The 25,142-nt window shown below is 50.9% G+C and overlaps 1 protein-coding gene across 3 annotated transcripts in view; it reads left to right on the forward strand.

Annotated features, from left to right (window-relative positions):
• The first annotated feature begins 4,798 nt into the window (after positions 1 to 4,798).
• srcap (Snf2-related CREBBP activator protein) overlaps positions 4,799 to 25,142 on the forward strand; it is a 68,112-nt gene continuing 47,768 nt past the window's right edge. The window contains exons 1-7 of one of the 3 annotated variants that reach the window (XM_060822320.1): positions 4,799 to 5,171; positions 12,129 to 12,198; positions 17,149 to 17,222; positions 18,016 to 18,254; positions 22,360 to 22,635; positions 22,757 to 22,942; positions 24,212 to 24,352. In XM_060822320.1, the coding sequence (XP_060678303.1) occupies positions 18,210 to 18,254; positions 22,360 to 22,635; positions 22,757 to 22,942; positions 24,212 to 24,352 (648 nt within the window). In that variant the 5' untranslated portion in view covers positions 4,799 to 5,171; positions 12,129 to 12,198; positions 17,149 to 17,222; positions 18,016 to 18,209. Of the gene's footprint in view, positions 5,172 to 5,620; positions 5,642 to 12,128; positions 12,199 to 17,148; positions 17,223 to 18,015; positions 18,255 to 22,359; positions 22,636 to 22,756; positions 22,943 to 24,211; positions 24,353 to 25,142 lie in introns of those variants that run through there. The other 2 variants (XM_060822319.1, XM_060822321.1) reach the window with 2 other exon arrangements.

The following is a 25,142-nucleotide window of genomic DNA, read 5'->3' on the forward strand; positions in this document are numbered from 1 at the left end:
AATTAGATTCCTCTTCCCCCATCCTTCTAAATTCACCAAATTCGCAAAGAGAGAGCTCCAAAAAGCGACTACCCTTTGAGTGTAGAAGTGCTTCTCTACTTTACGGCCTGGCCCTAGGTTTCTTCCTTAGTTCCAGAATTGCCAACTGGTGGAAATAGTTTATCCTTATCCACCTTTTCCTGGTTTGGTTTTGTCTCATAGAGATGTACAGCAGGGAAACAGACCCTTCGGCCCAACCCGTCCATGCCGACCAGATATCCCAACCCCATCTAGTCCCACCTGCCAGCACCCGGCCCGTATTCCCTCCAAACCCTTCACTATTCATGTCCCCATCCAGATTTCAAATGTTGCAATTGTCCCAGCCCTCACCACTTCCTCTGGCAGCTCATTCCACACCCGCGCCACCCTCTGCATGAAACAGTTGCCCCTTAGGTCCCTTTTAGATCTTTCCCCTCTCTCCCTCAACATGTGCTCCTCTAGTTCTGGACTCCCCCACCCCAGGGGGAAAAGTCTATTTACCTTATCCATGCCCCCTCATGATTTTGTAAACCTCTATAAAGGTCACCCCTCAGCCTCCGACGCTCCAGGGAAAACAGCCCCAGCCTGTTCAGCCTCTCCCTGTAGCTCAAACCCTCCAATCCCGGGTAACATCCTTTCTGAACTCGAAACGACGTGGTGACAGGTTTTCCCCAGATCCGAAAGTAGAACGTTCCTTTCATAAGCCGAAATGGTGTAAAGCAAAGAAGCATGAACTTACAGGGGGGAAAACGCCTTTTATTAAAAAAAAAGCAAAAAAAATCCTCTTCAGATTTTCTTCCCCTAGCGAAACCAGGGACTAACGTCGGTCTTTCGTAAAAGCAAATTAAAGCCAAACTTCCGAAAAGCCGGAGATACCTGGAAAAAATACCTCGCCAACCCCAGGGAAAAGACCTTGTCTGTTTGCCCCATTCATAGAATTCACAATCTCCCTGACCAATGGGGGGAGAAAGACCCGATGGGCTGAATGGCCTGGTTCCTCTCCCAGCATCTTATGACCTATCTTAATTTGCAGGCCCTCGTTTCAAGGATTGAAGGGACGGGAGGCCTTACTGCAATGGTCCAGGGTGCTGGTGAGACCACACCGTGGGCAGCTTAGGTACCGTTTCTCCAGGGACGGTCCAGAAAAGGTGCACCGGGACGACCCCCTGGGGGGATGGAGCGACTGCCTGAGGACCAAAGGCGAAGCAGGCCTGGGGACGCCAAACACTGCGGGAAGAACGAGAGGTGAGCTCGTTCTCGAGGGGCTTGACAAGGTCAATACTGACATTACCCCCCTTGTGGGAGGGTCTCAGCCCAGGTTGCCCGGCCTCAGGGGAAAGCGGCGCGCTGATTTCAGACCGAGATGGGCAGGAACGTCTTCTCTTGGAGAGCCGAGTGTCTTTGGAACGTGCCACAGAAAGTTGTGGGGTGCAGAGTCCTTGTGCGCACTTAGGGCCGAGATAGATAGATTCTCGGTCAGTTGGGGAATCGAGGCGAAGGAGGGAGCATGTCCACTCACCCCTTAGGCATCAGCAAAGGCAGTTGGATACTGGTCGTGATTAGCCGAGGTGCGGAGTTTAAGGGCAGGGAAGTGATCCTGAGTAAGGTTAGTCTGCAGATGAGACTGTTGTGCGCAGTTCTGGAACCCACAGTACGGGTGGAATAGGGTCGCCTTGAAAAGAAACACAGCAGGTCTGGTAGTACCTGCGGAGGGAGAGAAAGAGAATTAAAACATGAGAATCCTGATGAAGGGCTTATGCCCGAAACGTCGATTCTCCTGCTCCTCGGATGCTGCCTGACCTGCTGTGCTTTTCCAGCACCTCTCTCTTGACTCTGATCTGCAGCCCTCACTTTCTACCCAGCGTGGAAACAGTCCCTTGGGTCCAACCAGTCCATAATCCCAAACTCAACTAGCCCTGCCTGCCCGCTCCTGGGTCAAACCTTTCCTGATCATGGACTTATCGAAATGTCTTTTAAAATGTTGTAGCTGTGCCCCAATCCACCACTTCCTCTGAAAGGTCATACCAAACGGATTGCCCCTTGTGTCTTTTTACATTGTTTTCTGAAAAAGTACCCCTTATTCTTGAAATCCCCCCCCTCCCGACTCAGTAAAAGACACCAGCTATTCACCTTAACTCTACCCCTCAGTGGGTACCCATGAGCAAACCTCAGAGAACTATGTACCTGAACCCCCCCAGTCTCTCTATTCTGCAGCACTGCCAAAGGCCCAACTAATAGTTATGCAAGTTTGTTTTCCCAAAATGAGAGATAGAGAGGGAGGGGGAAGAGAAGGAGAGTCAACAGTTCCAGTCCTAGTGACCCCTTCTTTGGGCTATCAGCTCAGATAAAGCTGAGAGGGGAGGGGAAGAAAACCAACATTTCCAGGGAAAAGGGGGAGGGGATTCAGAGCTGGTTGAATGGAGGAGCAGATGGGATGGCCTTTCTCCTACCCTGACTTCTGCATTTACTATCCCGAAACCCTGGATGGGCTGAATGGCCTGCTTCAATGTCTTTCAAAAGACACAAAATTGGGGTGAGAGGTCCATGGTGTGTGTGTGTAGATGGAAAGAGATTAAGATTTTGAGTCTATTTCCAATAGATTAGATTACTTACGTTCTTTAGATGAGATTACTTACAGTGTGGAAACAGGCCCTTCGGCCCAACAAGTCCACACCGACCCACCGAAGCGCAACCCACCCATACCCCTACATTTACCCCTTACCTAACACTAGGGGCAATTTAGCATGGCCAATTCACCTGACCTGCACATCTTTGGACTGTGGGAGGAAACCGGAGCACCCGGAGGAAACCCACGCAGACACGGGGAGAATGTGCAAACTCCACACAGTCAGTCGCCTGAGGCGGGAATTGAACCTGGGTCCCTGACGCTGTGAGGCAGCAGTACTAACCACTGTGCCACCGTGCGGCCCTTTTGCCTTTATTGGACAGTACGTCAAGTACGGGAGTTGAGAGGTCATATTGCTGCCGTACAGGACATTAGTGAGGCCACTTTTGGCTTTCAATTCTGCCACAGGAGGGATGTTGTGAAACTTGAAAGGGTTCAGAAAAGATTTAAGAGGAGGGTTTGAGCTACAGGGAGAGGCTGAATAGGCTGGGGCTGTTTTCCCTGGAACGTCGGAGGCTGGGGGGGGACGGTGACGTACAGAATTAAGAGGTGGCACGGATAAGGTAAATAGGATAGGTCTTTTCACCAAGGTGAGGGAGTCCAAAACTAGAGGGCATATGTTTGGGGTGAGAGGGGAAAGATTTGAAATGGATCTAAGGGTCAACATTTTCACACAGAGAGCAAAAGATTTAAAAGGGATTGACGGGGCAACATTTTCAGGCAGAGGGTGGTACGTGTGTATGGAATGAGCTGCCAGAGGATGTGGTGGAGGCTGGTACAATTGCAACATTTAAGGGGCGTCTGGATGGGGACATGAACAGGAAGGGCTTAGAGGGATGTGGGCCAACTAAGGAGCTAGAGCTGAAAATGTGTTGCTGGAAAAGCGCAGCAGGTCAGGCAGCATCCAAAGAGCAGGAGAATCGACGTTTCGGGCATGAGCCCTTCTTCAGGAAATTCCTGGATGGGCTGAATGGCCTCAGGCCTGCTTCAATGTCTTTCAAAAGACACAAAAACAGGGTGAGGGGTCCATGGTGTGTGAGAGTGTGTGTGTGTGTATGTGAGAGTGTGTGTGAGTGTAGATGGAAAGAGATTAAGATTTTGAGTCTATTTCCAATAGATTAGATTACTTACATTCTTTAGATTAGATTACTTACAGTGTGGAAACAGGCCCTTCGGCCCAACAAGTCCACACCGACCCTCCAAAGAGCAACCCACCCAGACCCATTCCCCTACATTTACCCCTTACCTAACACTACAGGCAATTTAGCGTGGCCAACTCACCTAATCTGCACATTCGTTTTGGACTGTGGTAGGAAGTGGGACTGTGGGAGAGCACTCCTGCTCCTTGGATACTGCCTGACCTGCTGTGCTTTTCCAGCAACACATTTTCCAGCTCTGATCTCCAGCATCTGCAGTCCTCACTTTCTCCTTGAAGATTTTAACGTACTGCGAATCCTATTTTGAGATTAGATTACTTAGATTAGATTACTTACAGTGTGGAAACAGGCCCTTCGGCCCAACAAGTCCACACTGACCCGCCGAAGCGCAACCCACCCACACCCCTACATTTACCCCTTACCTAACACTACGGGCAATTGAGCATGGCCAATTCACCTGACCCGCACATCTTTGGACTGTGGGAGGAAACCGGAGCACCCGGAGAAAACCCACGTGAGAACGTGCAAACTCCACACAGTCAGTCACCTGAGGCAGGAATTGAACCTGGGTCCCTGGCGCTGTGAGGCAGCAGTGCTCACCACTGTGCCACCCACTATTGCAAGGATGCCTTCCTTGAGGAAGCTCTCCTCCTGCTCCTTGGATGCTGCCTGACCTTCCAGCAGCACATTTTCCAGCTCCGATCTCCAGCATCCGCAGTCCTCACTCTCTCCAACTCAGGAGCCGATGCTCCGAAAGCTAATACTACCCAGCGAAGCCCGTTGGGCTGCAACCTGCGTGACTTTTAACAGAGAGAGGTGCAAGCACAGAAACAGACCTCTGGGGCCAGAAGTTTGTGAGGCTTCAGGTCTGCCTCCAATTCTGGACTCCCTCACCTGGGAGGAAAAGACTACATTTCCCGGCATGCCTGCGTGCGTGCGGCAGCTCTCGCGAGACCTGACCCCGATGAGGTAGTCGAGCGGCGGGGGAGGAGCGAGAAGGATTGAGCGCGAGAGAGAGAGAGAGAAAAGCCGGCTCCGCCATCTTGGAAAATAACCGTCCTCCTCCATTATCGGCGATAACACACACGCACACACCATCACCCACCCCCCCCACCCCCTTCTCCCTCTCTCCCTCCCCCCTCCCCAACCCCCTCCCTTCAAATCCCCGAGCGGCAAAAGAGAGCCGGGCGCCCGGGCGAGACGGATTGAGGTGGATTGAGGGCGGATGGCCCCGGCGTCGGTCGCGGGGAGGGAGAGAGGAGAGGAGAGGGAAGCCTGAGGCCTGCACGGACCGCCCGCCCGCGCGAGCGCCCAGCGACGATCATCGGCCGCCGCCATTTTGCACCAAACACGGGGACGGTCATCGGGAGGTGAGGCCCGTCTCTGCAGATGGAGGGGGAGGGAGAGAGAGAGAGATGGCGGCGGGAGGGGGAAGACATGGACGGAGGAGGAGGTGGGGAGGGTGATGATTTGATATATATATATATATATATATATATAAAAGGAGCGGCGATGGCCGCGGAAACAGCGATGGATGCGGCGGGCGCCGCCATCTTTTTGGGTTGTTTTTAAACCCCCCTTTTTTTTTAAAAAAACATCATCTCACTGCGGGCGATTTTCTTTTTTGCTCGCGGGGGGCGGGAAACTCTTTTAATGCAGCTTTTTGGAAAGCTATGATTTTTTTTAAAGTGTTTTTTCCGTTGGGGGGGTCATCCGAGGGTGACCTCTGACCCCCCCCTTGGCTGACGTCAGCTCCCAGGCCAACTTGTCCCTTTTCTTCCCCCTTCCCCTCTCTCTCTCTCTCTCTCTCTCTTTAAAATGAGCACCAAGGACTTTCAGGGTGGGTTGTGTGTCTTGTGCATTGTGTGCAATGCAAATGTTCGGGCGTGCACGCGTGTCTTTATTTTGTTTGTCACAGTGACTGTTGCATTTTTGTTCCCTTTCTGTCTGCCTCTCTGTCTCTGTGTGTCTCTATATCTGTCCCTCTATGTCTCTCTCTCTCTCTGTATTTCTCTCTGAATGTCTCTGTGTATTTCTCTGTGTGTATCTCTCTGTATCTGTGTGTGTCTCTATATCTGTCCCTCTATGTCTCTCTCTCTCTGTATTTCTCTCTGAATGTCTCTGTGTATCTCTCTGTATCTGTGTGTGTGTGTGTCTCTATATCTCTCCCTCTATGTCTCTCTCTCTGTGTATTTCTCTCTGTATTTGTCTCTGTCTTTCTGTGTGTATCTCTCTGTATCTGTGTGTGTCTCTATATCTCTCCCTCTCCCTGTGTATTTCTCTCTGTCTCTGTATCTGTGTGTGCGTGTGTGTCTCTCTCTCTCTGTATTTCTGTGTATCTCTCTGTATCTGTATGTGTGCTCTATATCTCTCCCTCTCCCTCTGTCTCTCTCTGTGTCTCTCTCTGTCTGTGTATCTGTGTGTGTGTCTCTCTCTCTCGTTGCACCAAGAGAATTATCCTTTTTTTTTCTGCTTTGCAATCGTTAATTTTTTTTGCCCCTCTTCTTCCCTCCTCCCCCCCCAACCTTGTTTTATTTTTTTTAAATCTCCTCGTCTTTTTGAAAACATGTTGTCGCCCTCCCCATTTCTATCTGCGTTGCACTTTTATATTTTTGCCTTGGTGTTGTGTTTTTTTTAAACTCTTTTTTTTCCTCCACCACCTCCTCTCGGCTATTTTGCGCTCTGGCGTTTCCTTTTGCACGCTCATCCTTGGCCTTTCAGGTTCTTGGCGCACCCGTGTTTTTTTTTACACTAGGCAAAAGTGAGAGCTGCAAAAAAAAGGGGTGTGTGTTTTTTTTACACTCCCTGCTGCACACATTCTGTCTTTCCTTTTGGCTTTAACGCGCACACTCTTTTTTAGTTTTGGAGGATTGCCTGTAATCTCTCATTTTGACCTTTCCTTGCACTTTTGGGAAGCCTGCTCTCGCCTGGTAGCTTTCTGCATATTCTCCTCTCTCTCTCTCTCTCTCTCTCATATTGTGCTTCTTTTACCTAGTCGCCCTTCTGGCATGTTTGGCACCCTTTTGACTTTCTCGGTTCCCTTATCCTGTCTCTCTCTTTTTGCATTCATTCATCCTTTTCCGCATTTCTTGGACTTGTCCCTACTCGTCATTTTGGCAATTCCTACCCTTTGCTTTGCGTTCATTCATTTTTTTTTCCTCTCTCTCTGCGACTTAAACGCGGTGAATTCTCCCTCCTCTTTTTTGCAGTCGTCCTGTTCACACCTTCAAACGATTTTGAGCTGTCTTTTTTTTTAAATTGCCATTTCTTTTCCACCTCGTTTCTTTTCCTGCATTTCTACCTTCCACACCCAGTCCCTTTTTTTTAACCCATTTGCACTGCTGGTGATATTGTTTTGACGAAACATGAATTTGCACTCTCGCCTCCCCTCCTTCATTTTAATCTTTTGCAGTTCAGATCGAACGTGTTATTTTTCCATGGATTGGTTGTTGGAAAGATCTTTTATCTCTTTCCCCCCCCCCCCCCACAAAAAAAAACATACAGACGTTTTACTTTCGCTTACTGCGTTGTTTCGAAACGCGTGGCTTTGGCAAATTTGTCTTGGCTGTTGCAAATGTCGATATGTTTGCACGGCTTCCACCCCCCCCCCCCCAATGTTGCATCTTATACCAGGGTTACGGTGCACATCAGACTCTGAAGGGGGTAGGCTTTGTCGGTGCTGGGGCGGGGGGGAATTGTTTCAAAATCCCCTTGGCGGTCTGCTTTGCATGTCTCCTCAATTGCAACTGCTCTCCCCTTTTTAAAAAAAAAATTATTTTTGCATTTCTTCCATTTCAGAAAGAGAGAGAGAGTTGTGCTTTTGCGTGAGACCGTGCATGTTTATGTCTAAAAGCGACCCTTCCAGCCCAGCACGTGTCGACACGTGTTTAGAAATAAAATGCACGGGATTTTTGTTCCTGCGGCTGAATTTTCATTTCAGCAGTTTGCAATCCCCATCGGTACAATGTCTTTCCTTCCCCCTCACCCCCTTTCTCCTTCCTCTCTCTCTCTCTCTCTCTCCCCCCCACCCCCTTTCTCCTCTCTCTCTCTCCCCCCCACCCCCTTTCTCCTCTCTCTCTCTCCCCCCCACCCCCTTTCTCCTCTCTCTCTCTCCCCCCCACCCCCTTTCTCCTCTCTCTCTCTCCCCCCCACCCCCTTTCTCCTCTCTCTCTCTCCCCCCCACCCCCTTTCTCCTCTCTCTCTCTCTCCCCCCACCCCCTTTCTCCTCTCTCTCTCTCCCCCCACCCCCTTTCTCCTCTCTCTCTCTCTCCCCCCCACCCCCTTTCTCCTCTCTCTCTCTCTCTCCCCCCCCCCCACCCCCTTTCTCCTCTCTCTCCCCCCCACCCACTTTCTCCTCTCTCTCTCTCTCTCCCCCACCCCCTTTCTCCTCTCTCTCTCTTCCCCCCACCCCCTTTCTCCTTCCTCTCTCTTCCCCCCACCCCCTTTCTCCTTCCTCTCTCTTCCCCCCACCCCCTTTCTCCTTCCTCTCTCTTCCCCCCCCCCCACCCCCTTTCACCTTCCTCTCTCTTCCCCCCACCCCCTTTCACCTTCCTCTCTCTTCCCCCCACCCCCTTTCACCTTCCCCTCCTCCCCCCACCCCTCCCCTCCCCCCCCACCCTCCCCTCTTCTCCCCCCCCACCCTCCCCTCTTCTCCCCCCCCACCCTCCCCTCTTCTCCCCCCCACCCTCCCCTCTTCTCCCCCCCCACCCTCCCCTCTTCTCTCTCCCCCCCCCCACCCTCCCCTCTTCTCTCTCCCCCCCCCCACCCTCCCCTCTTCTCTCTCCCCCCCCCACCCTCCCCTCTTCTCTCTCCCCCCCCCACCCTCCCCTCTTCTCTCTCCCCCCCCCACCCTCCCCTCTTCTCTCTCCCCCCCCCACCCTCCCCTCTTCTCTCTCCCCCCCCCACCCTCCCCTCTTCTCTCTCCCCCCCCCACCCTCCCCTCTTCTCTCCCCCCCCCCCCACCCTCCCCTCTTCTCTCCCCCCCCCCACCCTCCCCTCTTCTCTCCCCCCCCCCCCACCCTCCCCTCTTCTCTCCCCCCCCCACCCTCCCCTCTTCTCTCCCCCCCCCCACCCTCCCCCTTCTCTCCCCCCCCCCCCACCCTCCCCTCTTCTCTCCCCCCCCCCCCACCCTCCCCTCTTCTCTCCCCCCCCCCACCCTCCCCTCTTCTCTCCTCCCCCCCCACCCTCCCCTCTTCTCTCCCCCCCCTCACCCTCCCCTCTTCTCTCCCCCCCACCCCCTTTTTCCTTCCCCTCTCTTTCTCTCCCCCCCCCCCCCGAGTTTCTCATCTGTCGCATGTTAACAGGACCCCCCCCCCCCCCCCCCCCAATTCCTCCTCGTGGCTTTGCTGTTCTTATTGAAATTGTGATTTTGCTTGTGGGATTTCTCCTTTCCCCCACTCCACCCCCTCTCTGAATTCTACCTACACCTCCTTCCCTGTTGCTAGACCGTTTTTTGGGTAAGGAGTGGTGTGCAGTGGGATAGCCCGTCCTATTTCCCCCTCCTCTCCTCCCCCACGGGTTTGAAACGACAGCCCCCGCTGATAATAGACTCTCCTCTGGCTTTTCTTGTGAGCGTCAGGGGCCTGCGCCTGTGTTTTATTTCCCAATCCCGCCCTCCCTGCTCCTGCCCTTGTCTGGTTCCTTTTTTTTTTCTCTCTTGTTTTGTATCCTGTTAGGATTGTGCCTTTTTTGTTTTTGAGATTTTGAACCACCTTGCATGCAGGGTGAAGTGGAGGGGTGGTATTGGTGTTTGAGGAGAGATGCATGTTTTGTGTGTAGTCCAGGTTGTTGTATCTAAAGAGGAAGCAGTTTCCCTTTCTTTCCCTCCCCTTTATGGATGCAGTGAGGGTTTTGCTGATGTATGTTGTCTGAGCCAGAAATGATTCATTTTGATGGGCGGGTATTAGTCAGCCATCCATATTGCTATGTCGATTGCTACAGTTTGTTTTGGAGGTTACCTCAGGTGCTTGCAGGGTCTGGATCCCAACTGTGACCCTTCCCTCCCTTTCCCCATCTCTCGCTCTCTTCCCTGGCCGCCTCATTCTGTAGCTGCCTCTTTCTCTTTCTCGTCCCCCTCTTTGCCTTCCTTTACTCTGTCCGCTCCTTCCCACTTGTTTGTTGCTATGTCTCCACAGCCTTCTCTCCTCTTTCCCCCCCCCCCCCCCCCCCCCCCCCCCCCCCAACTTGCTGTGTTCAGAATGGAGTGGTTCTCTTTGTTTGTTTGAAAGTGTAATATAACACAGAAACATACCCAATGGTCAAACAATCTACTCCAAACTAGACTAGTCCCGCCTGCCTGCACTTGGCCTATATCCCTCCAAACCTATCCTATTCATGAACTTCTCCAAATATCTTTTAAATGTAACTGTACTCAACACTTCCTGAGGAAGTTCATTCAACGCATGAACCAACATCGTCTAAAGATTAAAAATCGCCTCCCCCCCCCCCCCCCCCCCCCTTTTGCTCAAATCTTCTAACCCTGGCAACATCCTTGTAAATCTTTTCAGAACCCTTTAATACTTCGCAACGGCTTTCTGATAGGAGGGAGACTAGAATTGCACGCAATATTCCAAAAGTGGCCTAACCAATATCCTGTACAGCTACAACATGACCTCCCAACTCCTGTATTCAATACTCTGACCAATAAAGGGAAGCATACCAAATGCTGCTTTCACTATCCTATCTACCTGTGACTCTGCTTTCAAGACACTATGAACCTGGACTCCAAGGTCTCTTTGTTCAGCAACATTCCCTTAGCGTTCAGTGTCGAAGTCCTGCCCTGATTTGCTTTCCCAAAATGCAGCACCTCACATTTATCTAAATTAAACACCATCTGCCACTTCTCAGCCCATTGGCCCATCTGGTCAAGATCCTGTTGTAATCTGAGGTAACCCTCTTCGCTGTCCACTACACCTCCAATTTTGGTGTCTTCTACCAACTTATTAACTGTACCTCCTCTGCTCAAATACAAATCATTTGTATCAACGATGAAATGCCGTGTACCCAGCACCAATGCTTGTGGCACTCTACTGGTCACAGGCCTCCAGTCTGAAAACCAACCCTCCGCTACTGCCCTTTGTCATCCTTCAAGCCAGTTCTGTATCCAAATGACGAGTTCTCCCTGTATTCCATGAGATCTAATCCGTCTCCTTTGGGGAACCTTTTTGAACACCTTCGTGAAGCCCATACCGGTCACGACCACCGCTCTGCCCTTTGTTACTTCAAAAAAACTCAATCAAGTTAGTGAGACATGATTTCTCGCGCACTATCCCTAATCAGTCCTTGCCTTTCCAAATACATGTGCATCCTGTCCTTCAACAGCTTGCCCACCACTGACATCAGGCTCACTGGTCTACAGTTCCCTGGCTTGTCCTTACCACCTTTCTTAACCTGTGACACCGTGATGGGCAACCTCCAGTATACTGGGCACCTTGCCGGTAGCTATCGATGATACAAATATCTCCGTAAGGGGCCCAGCAACCACTTCCCTAGCTTAGATCTCCCAACTCTTATTCTCAAAGGCCTGAGCAATGAAGGCAAGTGTTGCCTTAATCACCCTGTCTACCTGTGATACAAGTTTTAAAGAATTGTGTACTTCAACCCCCAGGTCTCTGTTCTCCAACACCGCCCAAGGCCCTGCTTTTAATTGTACGATTCCTGCTCTTGTTTTCCCCAAATGCAATACCTTGCATTTATCGAACTTGAACTCCTCTATCTGCCACCCCTCCATCCATTCCCCATTTATCAAGATCTCCTAATACTAAGTAACCACCTTAACTAACTACTTGTCCCATAAATTTTGGTGTAATGTGGAACTTACTGACCGTGCCTCCTATACTCTCATCAAAATCATTATCAAAATGACACAAGTGGATCCATCCTCCATACCTGTGGTACACCGCTGACCACAGGCCTCCAGTCTAAAAAAAACAACCCTCCTCCACCACCACCTCTCGTACCATGAATTAGCAAGCTGACCCTGAATCCCATGTGATTTTAACTTGGCGAATTAGTCAGCCATGCAGAACCATAAAAGGCTTTACTGAAGTCTAAGTAAACAGCATCTACTGCTCTGCCCTGTCAATCTCTGTCCTCAAAAAAAACTCAGTCAAGTTAGTGAGAGACCGTTTCCCTCACACAAAGCCACGCTGACTATCCCTAATCCTTCCTTGCATCTCCAAATGCATGTGAATCCTATGTTTCAGAATTGGCTCCAAAAATGTGCCCACCACAATATCAGACCCACAGGTTTATAGTTCCCAGATCTTTTACAGGTCTGTCTTAAATAATGGCATAATATTATCCACTTTACATTTCTCTGGTTATAGATATAAATATTTCTACTGGGGGCCCCTCCGTTTCTTTCCTAAGTTCCTGGAATGTCCTGGGATACACTAGGTAAGGTTCTGGAAATTTATCTACCTTGGTATTTTCTGAGACCTCCAGCACTTCCTTTACTGTAATGTGGACTATTTTCAAAATAGGAGAAAGTGAGGACTGCAGATGCTGGAGACCAGAGTTGGAAAATGTGGTGCTGGAAAAACACAGCAGGCCAGGCAGCATCCGAAGAGCAGGAGAATCGACATTTTGGGCATAAGCCCTTCTTCAGGAAGGGCTTATGCCCGAAACGTCGATTCTCCTGCTCCTCGGATGCTGCCTGGCCTGCTGTGTTTTTCCAGCACCACATTTTCCAACTATTTTCAAAATACCAATCTTGATTTCCCTGAGTTCTCTAGCCTCCATTTTTGTCCACAGTAGAAGCTGATGCAAAATATTAATTTAGTATCTTTGACAACTGCTCAGCTTTTACACACATGACCTTGTTTCTCTCTCTCTCTAGAATCTCTCTGGATATTCTTGACCTTTTCTGCCAAGAAAATCTCCCAATTATTGCCGCCTTGGTTTCCTTCTTAAGTATGCCCCTACACTCTCTTTATAAGTAGAAATATTTATCTCTACTTATAAAAGAGATAAATATATATAAGTATTTATCTCTTATAAATACTTTTTAAGAGATTTATTTGATCCAAGTTGTCTATCTAAATTATTTTTCAATAATTCTTCAGTCAAACCCCTTTTATTCATCCATTGTTTTCTAATCTTATCGGCCTGCCTTTTCACTCTAACAGGAGGTATGATGCTTGTGTACCCGGATCATCACCATCACTTTTTATTAAGCCTCCCACTTGTCAGTCGTCCTTTTACCCGCCCACGAGAAGGTCAAGCTTTGCTCCTTCTCCAGGCAGAACATTGATAAAGAAAATTTTCTTCAACACACTTAAAGGCTTGGATGGTGAGGAATTTAACACTATGGCAACCCCAGTCAATGTTTGGAAAATTAAAATCCTTGACTCTTAGAGCCCTGTCTTTCTGAGGTTTTACATATGTGCTCCTCAATTTCCTTTTAATATTGGGGGTGCCTATGGTACAATCCCATCAAGCTAATTGTCCCTTCCTTTATTTCTAAATTCTGCGCATATATTTTCAGTAGATGATCCCTTGGAAATATTCCCTCTAATTGCCTTAATCAAAGGCGACCACTCTCTCCCTGTCTTGCCTCCCTTTTAATCCTCCCCACAGCATGTAAAACCCAAAACATTGAGCATCTTGTCATTCCTTTACCCAAGTGTCTGTAATAGGTGTGACACCCCAGTCTTGTGTTCTGATATATGGCCTGAATTCATCAGCCTTATTTGTAAAACCCCTTGCTTTGAAATAAATGGTTTTTTTTGAGTTATTGCCTTCTGACTTGCTGTTGTCTGAATAAGTTGACCTTGTCTGATTTTGAACCACCCCCCAGTTGTCTTCCTAGTTGCACAGCTACTTAGGAACCCCAAACCCCCACCCCCACTCCTCCTCTCCCATTGACAGGCTCCCGAAATAGTTTCAGCTGGGTGCTTTTGGCAGGAGGAGCTCCCTTATCCAGTCATAGTGGGCTGGTGAGGGCTTCACCAGGTGGAGAGACACATGGATGTGGATGTGATGGGGAGGTGCACAGATGGTTTGCAAGGCTAGTGTGCTGAGGCCCTGGTGCCTGCAGTGCACGGTGCGTCTTGGTTGTTTACGAGAATTTAGACTTTGACACGGGCAGGTGCATGTGTTCAGCTGTGAAACGTTGCCATCTGGCCTCCCTCTGGCTGAGGAGGAAGACTGCCAGAATCGATTCCGTGAGTTGAGCACCTGCTGCAGCTCTGGGGATGCTCTCCCCTCCCACTGGTGAGATGTAGAGGCGCAGGGGTAGCGTTGGCACAGCTTCTCTGAAGGGGCCAGTTCCCGGGCAGTGACCAGAGCAGTCCGTCTGTTGAGGTTGGGATGATGCTGAGGTTTGGAGAGGAGATTTGCAGTGATCAGGGTTTAAAGTACTGAAGAATTGGTGATGGTCTTGTTTGTGGGTGAGTTAAAATTCCTGCAGGGAAGCTGCCCCTTTCCCCTTGCAGGGTCCTGCAGCACGTGACATGGTATCGGAGTAAGGGTTTGGCCTGTGAGTCCAGAAGGGAAGTTGCTTGGCACTCTTGCCTCTATTGCTCAGAATTTTTGAGTCGAAGAGTTGGGAAGTTATGTTGAGGTTGTACAGGATGCTGGAGTACTGTGTCCAGTTCTGGTCACCCTGTCGTAGGAAGGATGTTACTAACCTGGAGAGGGTTCAGAAGGGATTTACCAGGAATACAGGGTTTGAATCAGGAGGAGAGGCTGGGGCTTTTTTGACTGGAGTGTGGGAGGTTGAGGTTTATAAAATTTGAGGGTCATAGATAAGGTGAGTGGCAGATGTCTTTTCCCTAGGATGGGGGATTTCAACACGATAGGGCATTTTTTTTAAGGTGTCTGGAAAGATGTTTAAAAAAAAAACACTGGTACTCAGTGGTTCGTGTGTGGAATGGACTTCCAGAGGAAGTGGTGGATGCGGGTACAGTTACAACATTTTAAAAGGCATTTAGATAAGTAAATGGATGGGAAAGATTTGGAGGGATATGGGCCAGGAGCAAGCAGGTGGCACTAGTTTAGTTTGGGATGAGAGTTGGCATGGACAAGTTGGACCGAAGGATCTGTTTCCGTGTGAAACCCTGCCCCACGGAAGGTTCTGCAGGAGTGCTGTCTGTATCTCCAGCAGGATGGATTCGCTATGTGGTGGGGTAACGCACCGAAGGGTCACTCAGTTGGTGGGGGGAGCAAACTGAGTAAATTGGATCGATATTGTCCCTGGGCTTCACAACAAGAGCTGATCCCGTACAGGACGGATGGGATTGTGGAATGATGATATTGTTGTGGACCGGGGAAAAATCTCCAGAAAAGGCTGTGTCAGGGCAGAGATAGGACTTGTTCATTTGGAGAATGAGAGAGGTTGAGGGTCCCCGAGAGCGATCAGGATTGGATTGAAGGGCAGTAGTCTCGAGGGGTCAAAATGGCCACCACCTGTTAGTTTAAACGTGTGAGGATTCAGTAGTGGTTAGGACACAGCATTTCCAAAACTTGGATATGGGGCCACTGTGAGAAGGCAGAGCTCCTTTCACACTCTTTCAACTGAAAGTAAAGCTCTGTCTAACCATTTCAAGGTGAGGGAAACATTTTAAGGAAGATATGCATGGAAAGTTCTTTATGCAGAGGGTGGTGGGTGCCTGGAACATGTTGCCTGTGGAGGTGGTAGAGGTGGGCACGTTAGCGTCACTTAAGATGTATACATGAATGGGCAGGGAACAGAAGGGTGCAGACCCCTTTTTTAAAAAAAAGGCAGCAGGTTTGGATAGAGGATCTGGATTTCCACAAAATTGGAGGGGCTGAAGGGCCTATTCCTGTTCTTGTTCTAAATATTCCCAGGACAGGGACATTGCTGGGTTCGATACAGAGTAAAGATTTGTTTTTTGGCATTATCCCCCCCTCAAACACTCAGCAGGAAGGTGAAGATGTGATTGGGAGATGAAAATGAGACTGTTAGCTGGTCCTGAGCTGGTGTGTCTGTAAATGGGACTTTGTCCCGTTTGTGTCTCACGTGGTGGTTGGGTTCCTGTGTGTCTGTGCAGTGTGGGAGTTTGTGGGCTAAAGGGTGCTGTTAGTGCCTTGGTGCGATACACATTGCTCTCACTGCATTGGTGGAGGGGGAGTGTTGATGGGGGCGTGCTACACTTTCCTGGAGAGTGTCAAGCATCTCATGTTGTCTGAGCTGCCCCATCCAGGCAAGTTGGGGAGTATTCCCTCACGCTGCTAACTGGAGCCTTGTCGATGGTGGGATGGGCTTTGGTGGGGGTGGGGTTAGGAGGTGAGTTGCTTGCTGCAGGATTTGTAGCCACAGTGTTGATATAGCAGGGTCCAGTTCAGTTTCTGGTCAATGGTAACCTCCAAGATGATGTTGGTGTTGGGGGTAGAGCTTTCATTCGTAACACTGCTGAATGTCAAGGAGTAATGGTTAGATCTTGTTGGAGATGGTCATTGCCTGGCATTTGTGTGGCATGAATGTTACTTGCCACCTGTCGACCTTGATAGTGTAGAGTTGTTGGAATGAAGATAATGGGTTCTCTCTGGGTCTTGTACTACCAACGGTACTGGAGAAAGCACTGTTCTTGAGCTTGCTGAGCATCACCTATCTCATTCTTGCTGACGGTGACCCCCTTTTAGGCGTTTAGCTCACTGGGAGTTGAGGGCTGTGTTATGTCATGGATGACGGGCAAGGTGAGAGGGAGCCTGCTGACCAGTAACCTGGAGAATCCGTGCCCTTTCTGCCCCTGGGCCAGTACTGCAGGGGTGTGCAGAAGTGAATGGGGGGGGGGGGAATGCTTCAACACCCATATGCCTTTGACCATCCCTTGAGACGGTGGTGATGATCTCTCGACATGGATCCATTGTATAGTCCTGTTGAGTTGGTACTGCTCACCTGTTTAGTGGTGGGTGTAGGGACGTGACTGTGTGCGCTAGGATACCAAACCCCAACAACAGCAGCGGAGTGGCCAGTTGAGTTCCAGTTCAGGATGGTGCATGGGGGATGGAGGGGGGTGGTGGTTTGAATGTGCTGGGGATGGTGTTTTGAATGTGCCGGGGATGGACGGGGTGGTGTTTGAATGTGTTCAGGTTGGAGGGGGTGGTGTTTGAATTTGGAGGGGGTGGAGTGGGTGGTGGTTTGAATGTGTGTGTGTCTCTCTGCTTCTGCTGGGTAGAGGCCATGGGTTTCCAAGTTGTCGTTGGAGGAGCCTTGCCAAGTCTGCAGTGCAGCTTGTGTAAGGTACACACTTTTGGCTGTGCATTGGTGGTGGAGGGAGGGAGTGGCTGCTCTCATTTGGATGTTGATGTGACGAACCTGGATAGAATGTGTAACCGACTGTCTGTCATGTTTTTCTCTCCTCCGCCATACCTACTGGGTAGGACCCGTGTCGTATCTTAACCAAACATCGTGGAAGGAGAGATTACAGACCTCAGGGAGACTGCACAGCATCCAGGTATGGAGCATAGTGGTGCCCTGGGGTGGGGTGGGAGGGGGGGGGGGGGGGGGGTGGAGGTGGGTGTGCTGCACCCACTGCTATTCAGTGGGAGCATTCCCCCAGCCCACCTGGGGGTCAAACCCGAAACCACCCAGCACCGTCACTGACTAGATTGTCCTCTTCGGTGCCCTCTCCACGTTCCCGACTCTGTCCCTCTCCCCAGTTTCCGAGGCAGAACTGGGCTGTATCAGCACTACCGTGGCCGGTCCCTTTCCATTAACACCCCCCCCACCCACCCCCCAAAAAAATCCACTGTTGGACTCAGCCCCCCCAGTCTGGAGTGGAAACCCTTCATCTGCTCCACCAGTGCCTCAAGTGTTCCCACTCGCAGCCATGTTCTTCCCTCCTGAACGATCAGCTTATCCCTGCTGATTGGATCCCCGGGTCTGGCAACAGCTCCCATTGCAAATTCCTCAATCTTCTTCCCAAATCCCCAAAGTGACAGTTGATTTAATTGTTTGTTCAATTTTGTTTTTATTCCCTTCCAAATATCCTGGAGTCTGCAGTTAATGTGCCTCTTCTCCCCCTTGTCTGCCATTGACAAAATGCCCTACTGTTTTAATTTTGACTGGAAGTGGGAATGAATCCATGTTGGCAGGGGACGGTGTTGAGGGAGCTTGACTGTGTCTAATCCCATGCTGTCCCTGACCTGGAAATGTTTGATGGGGGACAGTGTAGAGGGAGCTTTACTTCTGTGTCTAACCCCCCCCCCTCTCTCCACACCCCCCCCATCCCCTTTTTCTCCCTGCAGGTGGGGTGTTCTTCAGTGGCATCGAGCAGAGGCTGGGTCAGCAGGGGACCCAGTACCTGGACAGCTCGTCCCCGAGACCGGCTGTCCAGAATGTGGTCAGCACCCAGTATGCCCTGCAGCAGGTCCCCGGCACTTTGGCCACGCTGGAGTTCACGGAGGGTCTCAGCATCAGCGGTGGAGCTGGTGGGTGTAAGATGCAGACCAACTCTCCTCTACACTACAACACACACCACAATCAGGTACTGGCCTGGGTTTGCTGCCCCAGTCCCTTTTGCTGAGTCGTCTGTCTATGTCTTTCTCCCTCTCCAACATATCCTTCTCGTCCTTTCACTCTGATGTTTCTCCATGTCTCCTCTCCGCCCCCCCCCCCCGCCCCCCAAAACAAAAATGCAAAAAGCTGAAGTATCACTTTGTGCTGATCAGGACAAAAAAACAAGAAAGCCACATGTGAGGTGTTCAGTATAACTTGTGTGAATGGTCAAAATTTGACCATTCTTGTGTTTGGTCTTGCTGAGGCAGAACTGGAAGTGTTAATGTCTGTTTTCAAGGATATTCCAAGTGCTGTGGTACCAAACTGTATCAGCACCGTTCACCTTGCCGTAGCAAGTTCTGCAGTCTCCCTGCTCTCTGTGCGCTGATATCTCTCCTGACTTTCCACTTGTATTTATTCATGACTGACGTGTATCATTGGCATTCTCATTCTGGCCTTGCCCACAACAGAGATCATCGTCTCTGCCTGCCTGCTAAATGTGCTTTGGAAACCCTCCTCGGGCCTGCAGGAGGGGTCCTGTGCAGTAGCTACAACTGTACCGCTGTTGGCTGGGTTTGATCAGTAGTCATGGAGTAATATTGCACAGAAACGGACCCTTCCCTCTAACCAGTCTGTACAAATCTTCTGTGCCTGCTCCTGGCCCCTGTCCCTTCAAGTATTTCTTATTCCTGTACATAGCTAAATGTTTTTTTTAAACATTATAAACTGTACCTGCATTCACCACTTGTCCTGGATAGGTAGTATAGAATGGTAAAGGAGTTACCTACTCTTTCCATGGAGTAGGGAGGTCCAAGCTGGAGGGGCATAGGTTTAAGGTGAGAGGAGAAAGATTTAAAAGTTACCCAAGGGAGGAGTAATGTTTTTCATGCGATGGGTAGGGCATGTAGGGAATGAGCTGCCAGAGGAAGTGGAGGCTGGTACCATGACAACATTGAAAAGGCATCTGGATGGGGACATGGCTAGGAAGGGTTTAGAGGGATATGGGCCAAATGCTGGTGAGTGAGACTAGTTTAATTGAGGAAGGCATGGGCCAGTTGGTCTGAAGGATCTGTTTCTGTGGCTGTACAGTTCTGTAACATTGACAGACCAACCACTGTGTATGGGATGTTACCTTGTATGGTAAAGAAATGTCTGAAAAGGAACCTTCCAGCTCAACAAACAAACCTACATCCAGAGATGTCTGTGTTTTTTAAAAAGAAAAGCTGGCCCTTGTGTCCTCCTTCAAATCTTCCTCCTCTCCCGTTAGAAATATGTCCAGTTGCTTTGAAATCCCGCACTCTCGACCCTTGTCATTCACCTTATTTGTACACCCTTTTATACATCTCAACGAGGTCACCCTTCAGCTTTTTCCGCTCCCAGTGAGAAACAGTCCCAGTTTAGTTTTATATCTCAAACCACCCCATTGCTGGCAACTTTCTGGTAAATTTCTTCTGAACCCTCTCCAGCGTCATAGTCGCTGTCCACCCCTTCCCCCCAAAAATACACACAATCCTTGATTCTGCTCGTGGCAAACCTGTTTGTCTGGTCCTCTTAGTACCCAGTCTTTGCAGCCTACGAGGTGCCTGTGGCAACTTTCCTTGCTGCTGCAGTCCCCAGTCCCACTCTGTCACCTATCTGCAGCCCACTGGTGCCTTGGATGTGGATAATGTCCATTTCTGCATCTCCCCTCACTGTTTCCCAGTTATATATAAAAAAAACCTGACAGGGACCCAAGGCTGTCATCTTTCCCCAGAGAGAGGAAGGGGGAGGGCTGGTCATTCAGTGGGGCCTGGCAGGAAGAGGTCACACCCTTCCAAGTGGGTTTGCTCCGGGTGCTCCGGTTTCCTCCCACAGTCCAAAGATGTGCACGTCAGGTGAATTGGCCATGTTAAATTGCCTGCACTGTTAGGTACATTAGTCAGAGGGGAATGGGTTTGGGTGGGTTACTCTTCGGAGGGTCGGTGTGGACTTGTTGGGCCAAAGGGCCTGTTTCCACATACTGTAGGGAATCTAATCTAATCATCGGGGACAGAGTGGTCTGGGTCCCACGGCTCACTGCTTTGGCCAGGATGGATCGGGAGGGGATGTCGGGGCTGGCGGAGGTGACAAGATGGGGTCGGCGAGGGGGGACAGAGTGATCCTTTACTTGGTGTTCTCTCTGCTGAATCCTGGAATAAAGGGGTTTGTCGGATAAGAAAAGCTTTGGGCCTGTACCCACTGGAGTTCAGGAGGAAAGGTGATCTTAGTGAAACTTAGATCCTGAAGTGGGGTGTGGGAGTGTTGACAGCAATGAATGGGGGTGGGGGCAAGGAGGTGCCACTTTAGAATCAGAGGGGTTCCCAATGAACAGCAAAACCTTTTGCTCAGATGTGCTCTGTATCCCCCTCTTCCCTGCCTATTCAGATTTCGGTCAAAACGTCTCAAACGTTGCTATCGTATCTGCCTCCTCCACCACCTCTGGCAGTGTGTTCCAGGCACATGCTGCCCATTCTACCTTTAAACATGCGTCCCCTTGTAATTGACATTTCTGTTCTGGGGTGAAAGTTTCCAACTGTCCACGCCTCTCATCATTTCTTTTTAAAAGGTTCTATCTTCTCGTCCCTCAGCCTCCAATGTTCAAGTGAAAACAAATGGAGTTTGTCCAGTCTCTCCTCTGCAGCTAATACTCTCCAAGCCGTGTAAGAGCTTTGTCAATTGTTTCTGTGCCCTCTGCCAAGATTCCACATCCCTCTGGTAGTATGGCGTGCATGGTACTGCAAACGTGGCCTATCTAATGTTCTCTGCTGATGCCAAATGACTTGTCAGTTTTTATCCTCTGTGCCCCAAGCACGCCATGTGCCATCTTGCCCACCTTGAAAGTGTTGCCACCTTAATGGAACTGTGGATCTGTGCGTCTGGATCTCTCCGTATGTTGATGTTTTTAAAGAGTTCTCTCATTTATTGTGCACTCCCGTCCTATGTAGACCTTCCAAAATGCATTACCTCACGTTTGTTCAGATTAAATTTCTTCCGCCATTTCTCTACCAACCTACATCTGGCGATTCTCCTCACTATCTGCAGCTCCCCGAAATTTTTTGGATTGTTCACAAACTTCTGAATCCTTCTCCCAATCATTTTTTCAATGTATGAGAAATAAAAACCAGGGTCCCAGCACTGACTGCAGATGTGACCAGTGGGGTTTCCATAGGCAGTCAGAAAAGCACCCTTCCACCACTGCTGTCTTCTCTGACCAAGCCAGTTTTGTATCCAGCTGGGTGTGGATCCCATGTGACTTCACCTTCTGTGTCAGTCTACCATGAGGGACTTTGTGAAAGGCCTTGCTCAAGTCCAGGTAGACATCATCTGCCCTCCTCAATCATCTTTGTCACTTCCTCCAAAAAAAACACTCCCAAATCAAGTTGAGACACAATCTTCTTTTCACACAATCCTCCTGCCTATCTCTAGTAAGTCCATATTTGTCTAAATGTGAGTCAATCCTGTCCCTAAGAATCTTCTCCAGTAAATTCCCCACTGTTGATGTAAGGTTTGCCGGCCTGTAATTTCCTGGATTAACCCTATTGCCCTCAAACTAAGGAACAAGGTTGGCAGTTTTCCAGTCCACTGGAATCTCTCCTGTGTCTAAAGAGGATAATGATTTCATGCATGCAAAATCCCTCACCTGCTTCCTCTGCCTCTGGGATAGATCCTGTCCGGTCCTGGGGATTTCGTCAACCCTTGTGCCTTTTTAAAACGCTCTTTTCTTTTGATGCTCGAGGGCATGTTAAAATAAAACTCCTGCGACTCCCCATCCACCATCTCCTTGTTGAGAAATGCTGATGCGAAGTATTCATTAAGGACCTCACCCACTTCCTCCAGCCAGAAGTATAAATTCCCTCCTTTTTTTGTCCTTGAGTGGATCTGCCCTTTCCCGAGCTACCCTTTTTGCTCTTTATACCTGTTGAAAGCACCTTGGGATTTTCTTCAGTGTTTGTTTGCCAGTGTGTCTCGTGGGTGACAGTGTCTCAGTGGTTGGCATCTGCTGGTTGAGCACTGCTGGTTTCACTAACCGCCTCACTGTCCCCTGTCTCTCTCCCTCTCCCTCTCTCTTTTTGCAGATTGCACACAGCAAGGAGAGAATGACTGGCAGCAGCCCAGTCTCGCCTGCTTCCTCGCCGGCCTCCAGCGCCGGCGGCTCCCCCGCTCACGTGGGGTCGCTCACCAATGACTCGCTGGACGGACCGGCCGCCTTCGCCTCGCCCAAGCTGCCGGCGGCGGCGGAGGAGCTGGCCTGCGGGCTGTGGGTGCCTGACCTCGGGCCCTGCTGTAACCAGGCCGTGAAGGGGCAGGCCTGGGACAAGGCACACGCTGAGATAGCGGAGCAGGCCAAGCATGTGAGTACCTCGCCCGGTTCGCTGCCCCCCCCCCCCCACTCCTGTGTCCCTGCATTAGTTTCCTGCTCTGAATAGTGACCGTGCTGCATTTATTCTCAACACCCCCCCCCCCCGGCTGCAGGAGGCCAAGATTGAGCATCGTATCGCTGAGCTGCGGCGGGAGGGCCTGTGGTCCCTGAAGAGACTGAACCGGGTCCAGGAAGCTGCCAGGCCCAAGTCCCACTGGGACTACCTGTGTGAGGAGATGCAGTGGCTGTCGGCCGACTTCGCCCAGGAGCGCCGCTGGAAGCGTGGCGTCGCCAGGAAGGTGAGGGCTCGCCTCGGCTCGTCCCAGACCCTGATCCTGATCCATTCAGGCCCCTCCAGCCTGCCCTGCCATTCCCTAAGACAGCGGCTGGTCGGATCGTGGACTCGTTCCCTGCCTAAACTTCCACCCCTCGTCCATCAAACTCTGCTTCGAGTGCATTCATTGATCAGTCTCCACTGGGGGATGGGGAAGACGGGAGAACCCCTCCCAGTATCGGTGAGATGGCGTTTCTCCTCCTCCTTCCTCCATCTGAAACCTCACACCTCCTTAGTTCCAGATTGCCCCAGGAGGGGAGATTCCATGTCCCCTCAGCCTCTACCAAGTCGCCATCACTCTCTCTTTCCCCCCTCCCCAGCCCTCACCATCCTGGACCTTTTCAGTAAGATCAACCCCATTAAGTACGGGTCCAACCCCCTCCATGTTTTCCCCCACGAGACACCCCCTTGTCCTGGAAATTAGCTGAGTGAAGCTTCTCTGAGCTGCCTTCACTCTGGGGTAGTCCCTCCTGTGAGGAGGAGACCAGAAGTGTACCCTGGGCTCTGGTTACTGTCTGACCAGTCCACTGAGACAGTTGGGGCTGTAACACCCTGGGGAAAGGTCCCTGTTTGCCTTTGTGATTGAGGGGATTGGGGGGGGGGGGGGGGGGGGGGGGGGGGGGGGGGGGGGGGTGGCGGTGTGCAGGTGGCCACGTTCCCTTGGCCTGTTCTGTTAAAGAGCTAGCAAGTGGCCTGCATGGTTAGCCCTGCTGCCTCGCAGCACAAAGGGACCTGGCTTTGATTCCACCCTCAGGTGGGTGTCTGTGTGGAGTTTGCAGGTTTCTTCTCCTCTTTCCCCCCCTCCCCCCCAATCTGCGTGGGTTTCCTTCGACTGCTCCGGTGCAGGTTAGACTTGACTGAGAAACTTAGTGTTTGCCTTGGGGGGTGGGGGGGGAAGCGTGGAACTGGGGTGCCTGGGTGGGATGTTCTTCTGTGGGTTGGTGTGAGTTTGATGTCCACGCTGTAGAGAGTCTATGAATGTATTACCATAAACCCGTAGGGACTCTGGGTGGGTGTGTGTGTGTGGGGGTGGAGGGGGAGGTGTTTGGCACTGAGGACGTTGGCCGACTTGGCCTGACAAACAGAAGGTGGGATTATGGTCTGGACCTCCCACCTGTAACCCTGACCCCCTGGCTCCTTCCGTACCTCCCCTTCCCGACAGGTTCTGCCTCTCGGCGACTGGTCCTCCTCGTCTCTGATTTGTGCGTGTGTGTGTGTTTGTTTGTTCCGGTAGGTGGCCCGCACAGTCCTGCGTTTCCACGAGGAGCAGAGACAGAAAGAGGAGAAGGCCAAGAGGGACGAACAGGTCAAGCTGCGGCGGATTGCTGCCTCCATCGCCAAAGATGTCAAGCAGTTCTGGACCAACGTGGAGAAGGTGAGGCAGGGGCCGGGTATGAGGCTTCCCCCCCCCTCCCCCTGTGTGGCTGATGCCCTGCAGGGTAGGGGCGTGTATTGTTCTCCCCTCCAGTAGTCCACACGCAGCTCTGGACTCTCCTGTCCCTCAACTCTGGGGACATCACTGAGGCGAGCAACTCGGTCCCATGGCTTAGCTATAGGATGGTGCAGCAGTCCGGGGGGGGGGGGGGTGCAGTCAGTGGCTTCTCGTCACCCACTCGGGAGGTTCCAGGCTGCCCAGCACTCGGTAAGGTCCAGTCTCTGCACGTTGCCGCACTTGTACCCTCTGAGATGGTGACGGGAGACCTTTTTTATCCATATGGCGGTTAGAGCAGGGAGACACCAAGGTATTGCGCGCTCAATGGGAGTACGGGGTTAGTGAAAGTGTTTAGTAATTGCCCTTTAAACAGGTCACTGCCTTGACGATGTAGGCAGGGATTTGGTAGCTGGGGCTGAGAGAGAGATTCTCCTTTGCAACTCACAGCTGGCTGGCTCAGTGTCGGCTGTGTTACTGAACAGGAGGGACATGGTTATCACCTTCTGCAGTCAACAGAAGGAGGTGGGGGAGGGGGGGTAGCCTGAGTGACTGACTAGGCTCTGTTCACAACAATGAAATGAATTTAAGATAAATTGTTAGAAGGACCACAACAAGCTCTGTCACTGAGCTGGGCAGCAGAGATCCTGGGACACCAGCCTCTGTTTCCTTGAAGCGCACTCTCTGTCCTGACGCTGGAACTGTATCACTGTTTTTCTGTTGACCACAAGTTGTT

Source organism: Hemiscyllium ocellatum, assembly GCF_020745735.1.
Source record: "Hemiscyllium ocellatum isolate sHemOce1 chromosome 41 unlocalized genomic scaffold, sHemOce1.pat.X.cur. SUPER_41_unloc_9, whole genome shotgun sequence".
In the NCBI taxonomy this organism is placed as follows: Eukaryota; Metazoa; Chordata; class Chondrichthyes; order Orectolobiformes; family Hemiscylliidae; genus Hemiscyllium; species Hemiscyllium ocellatum.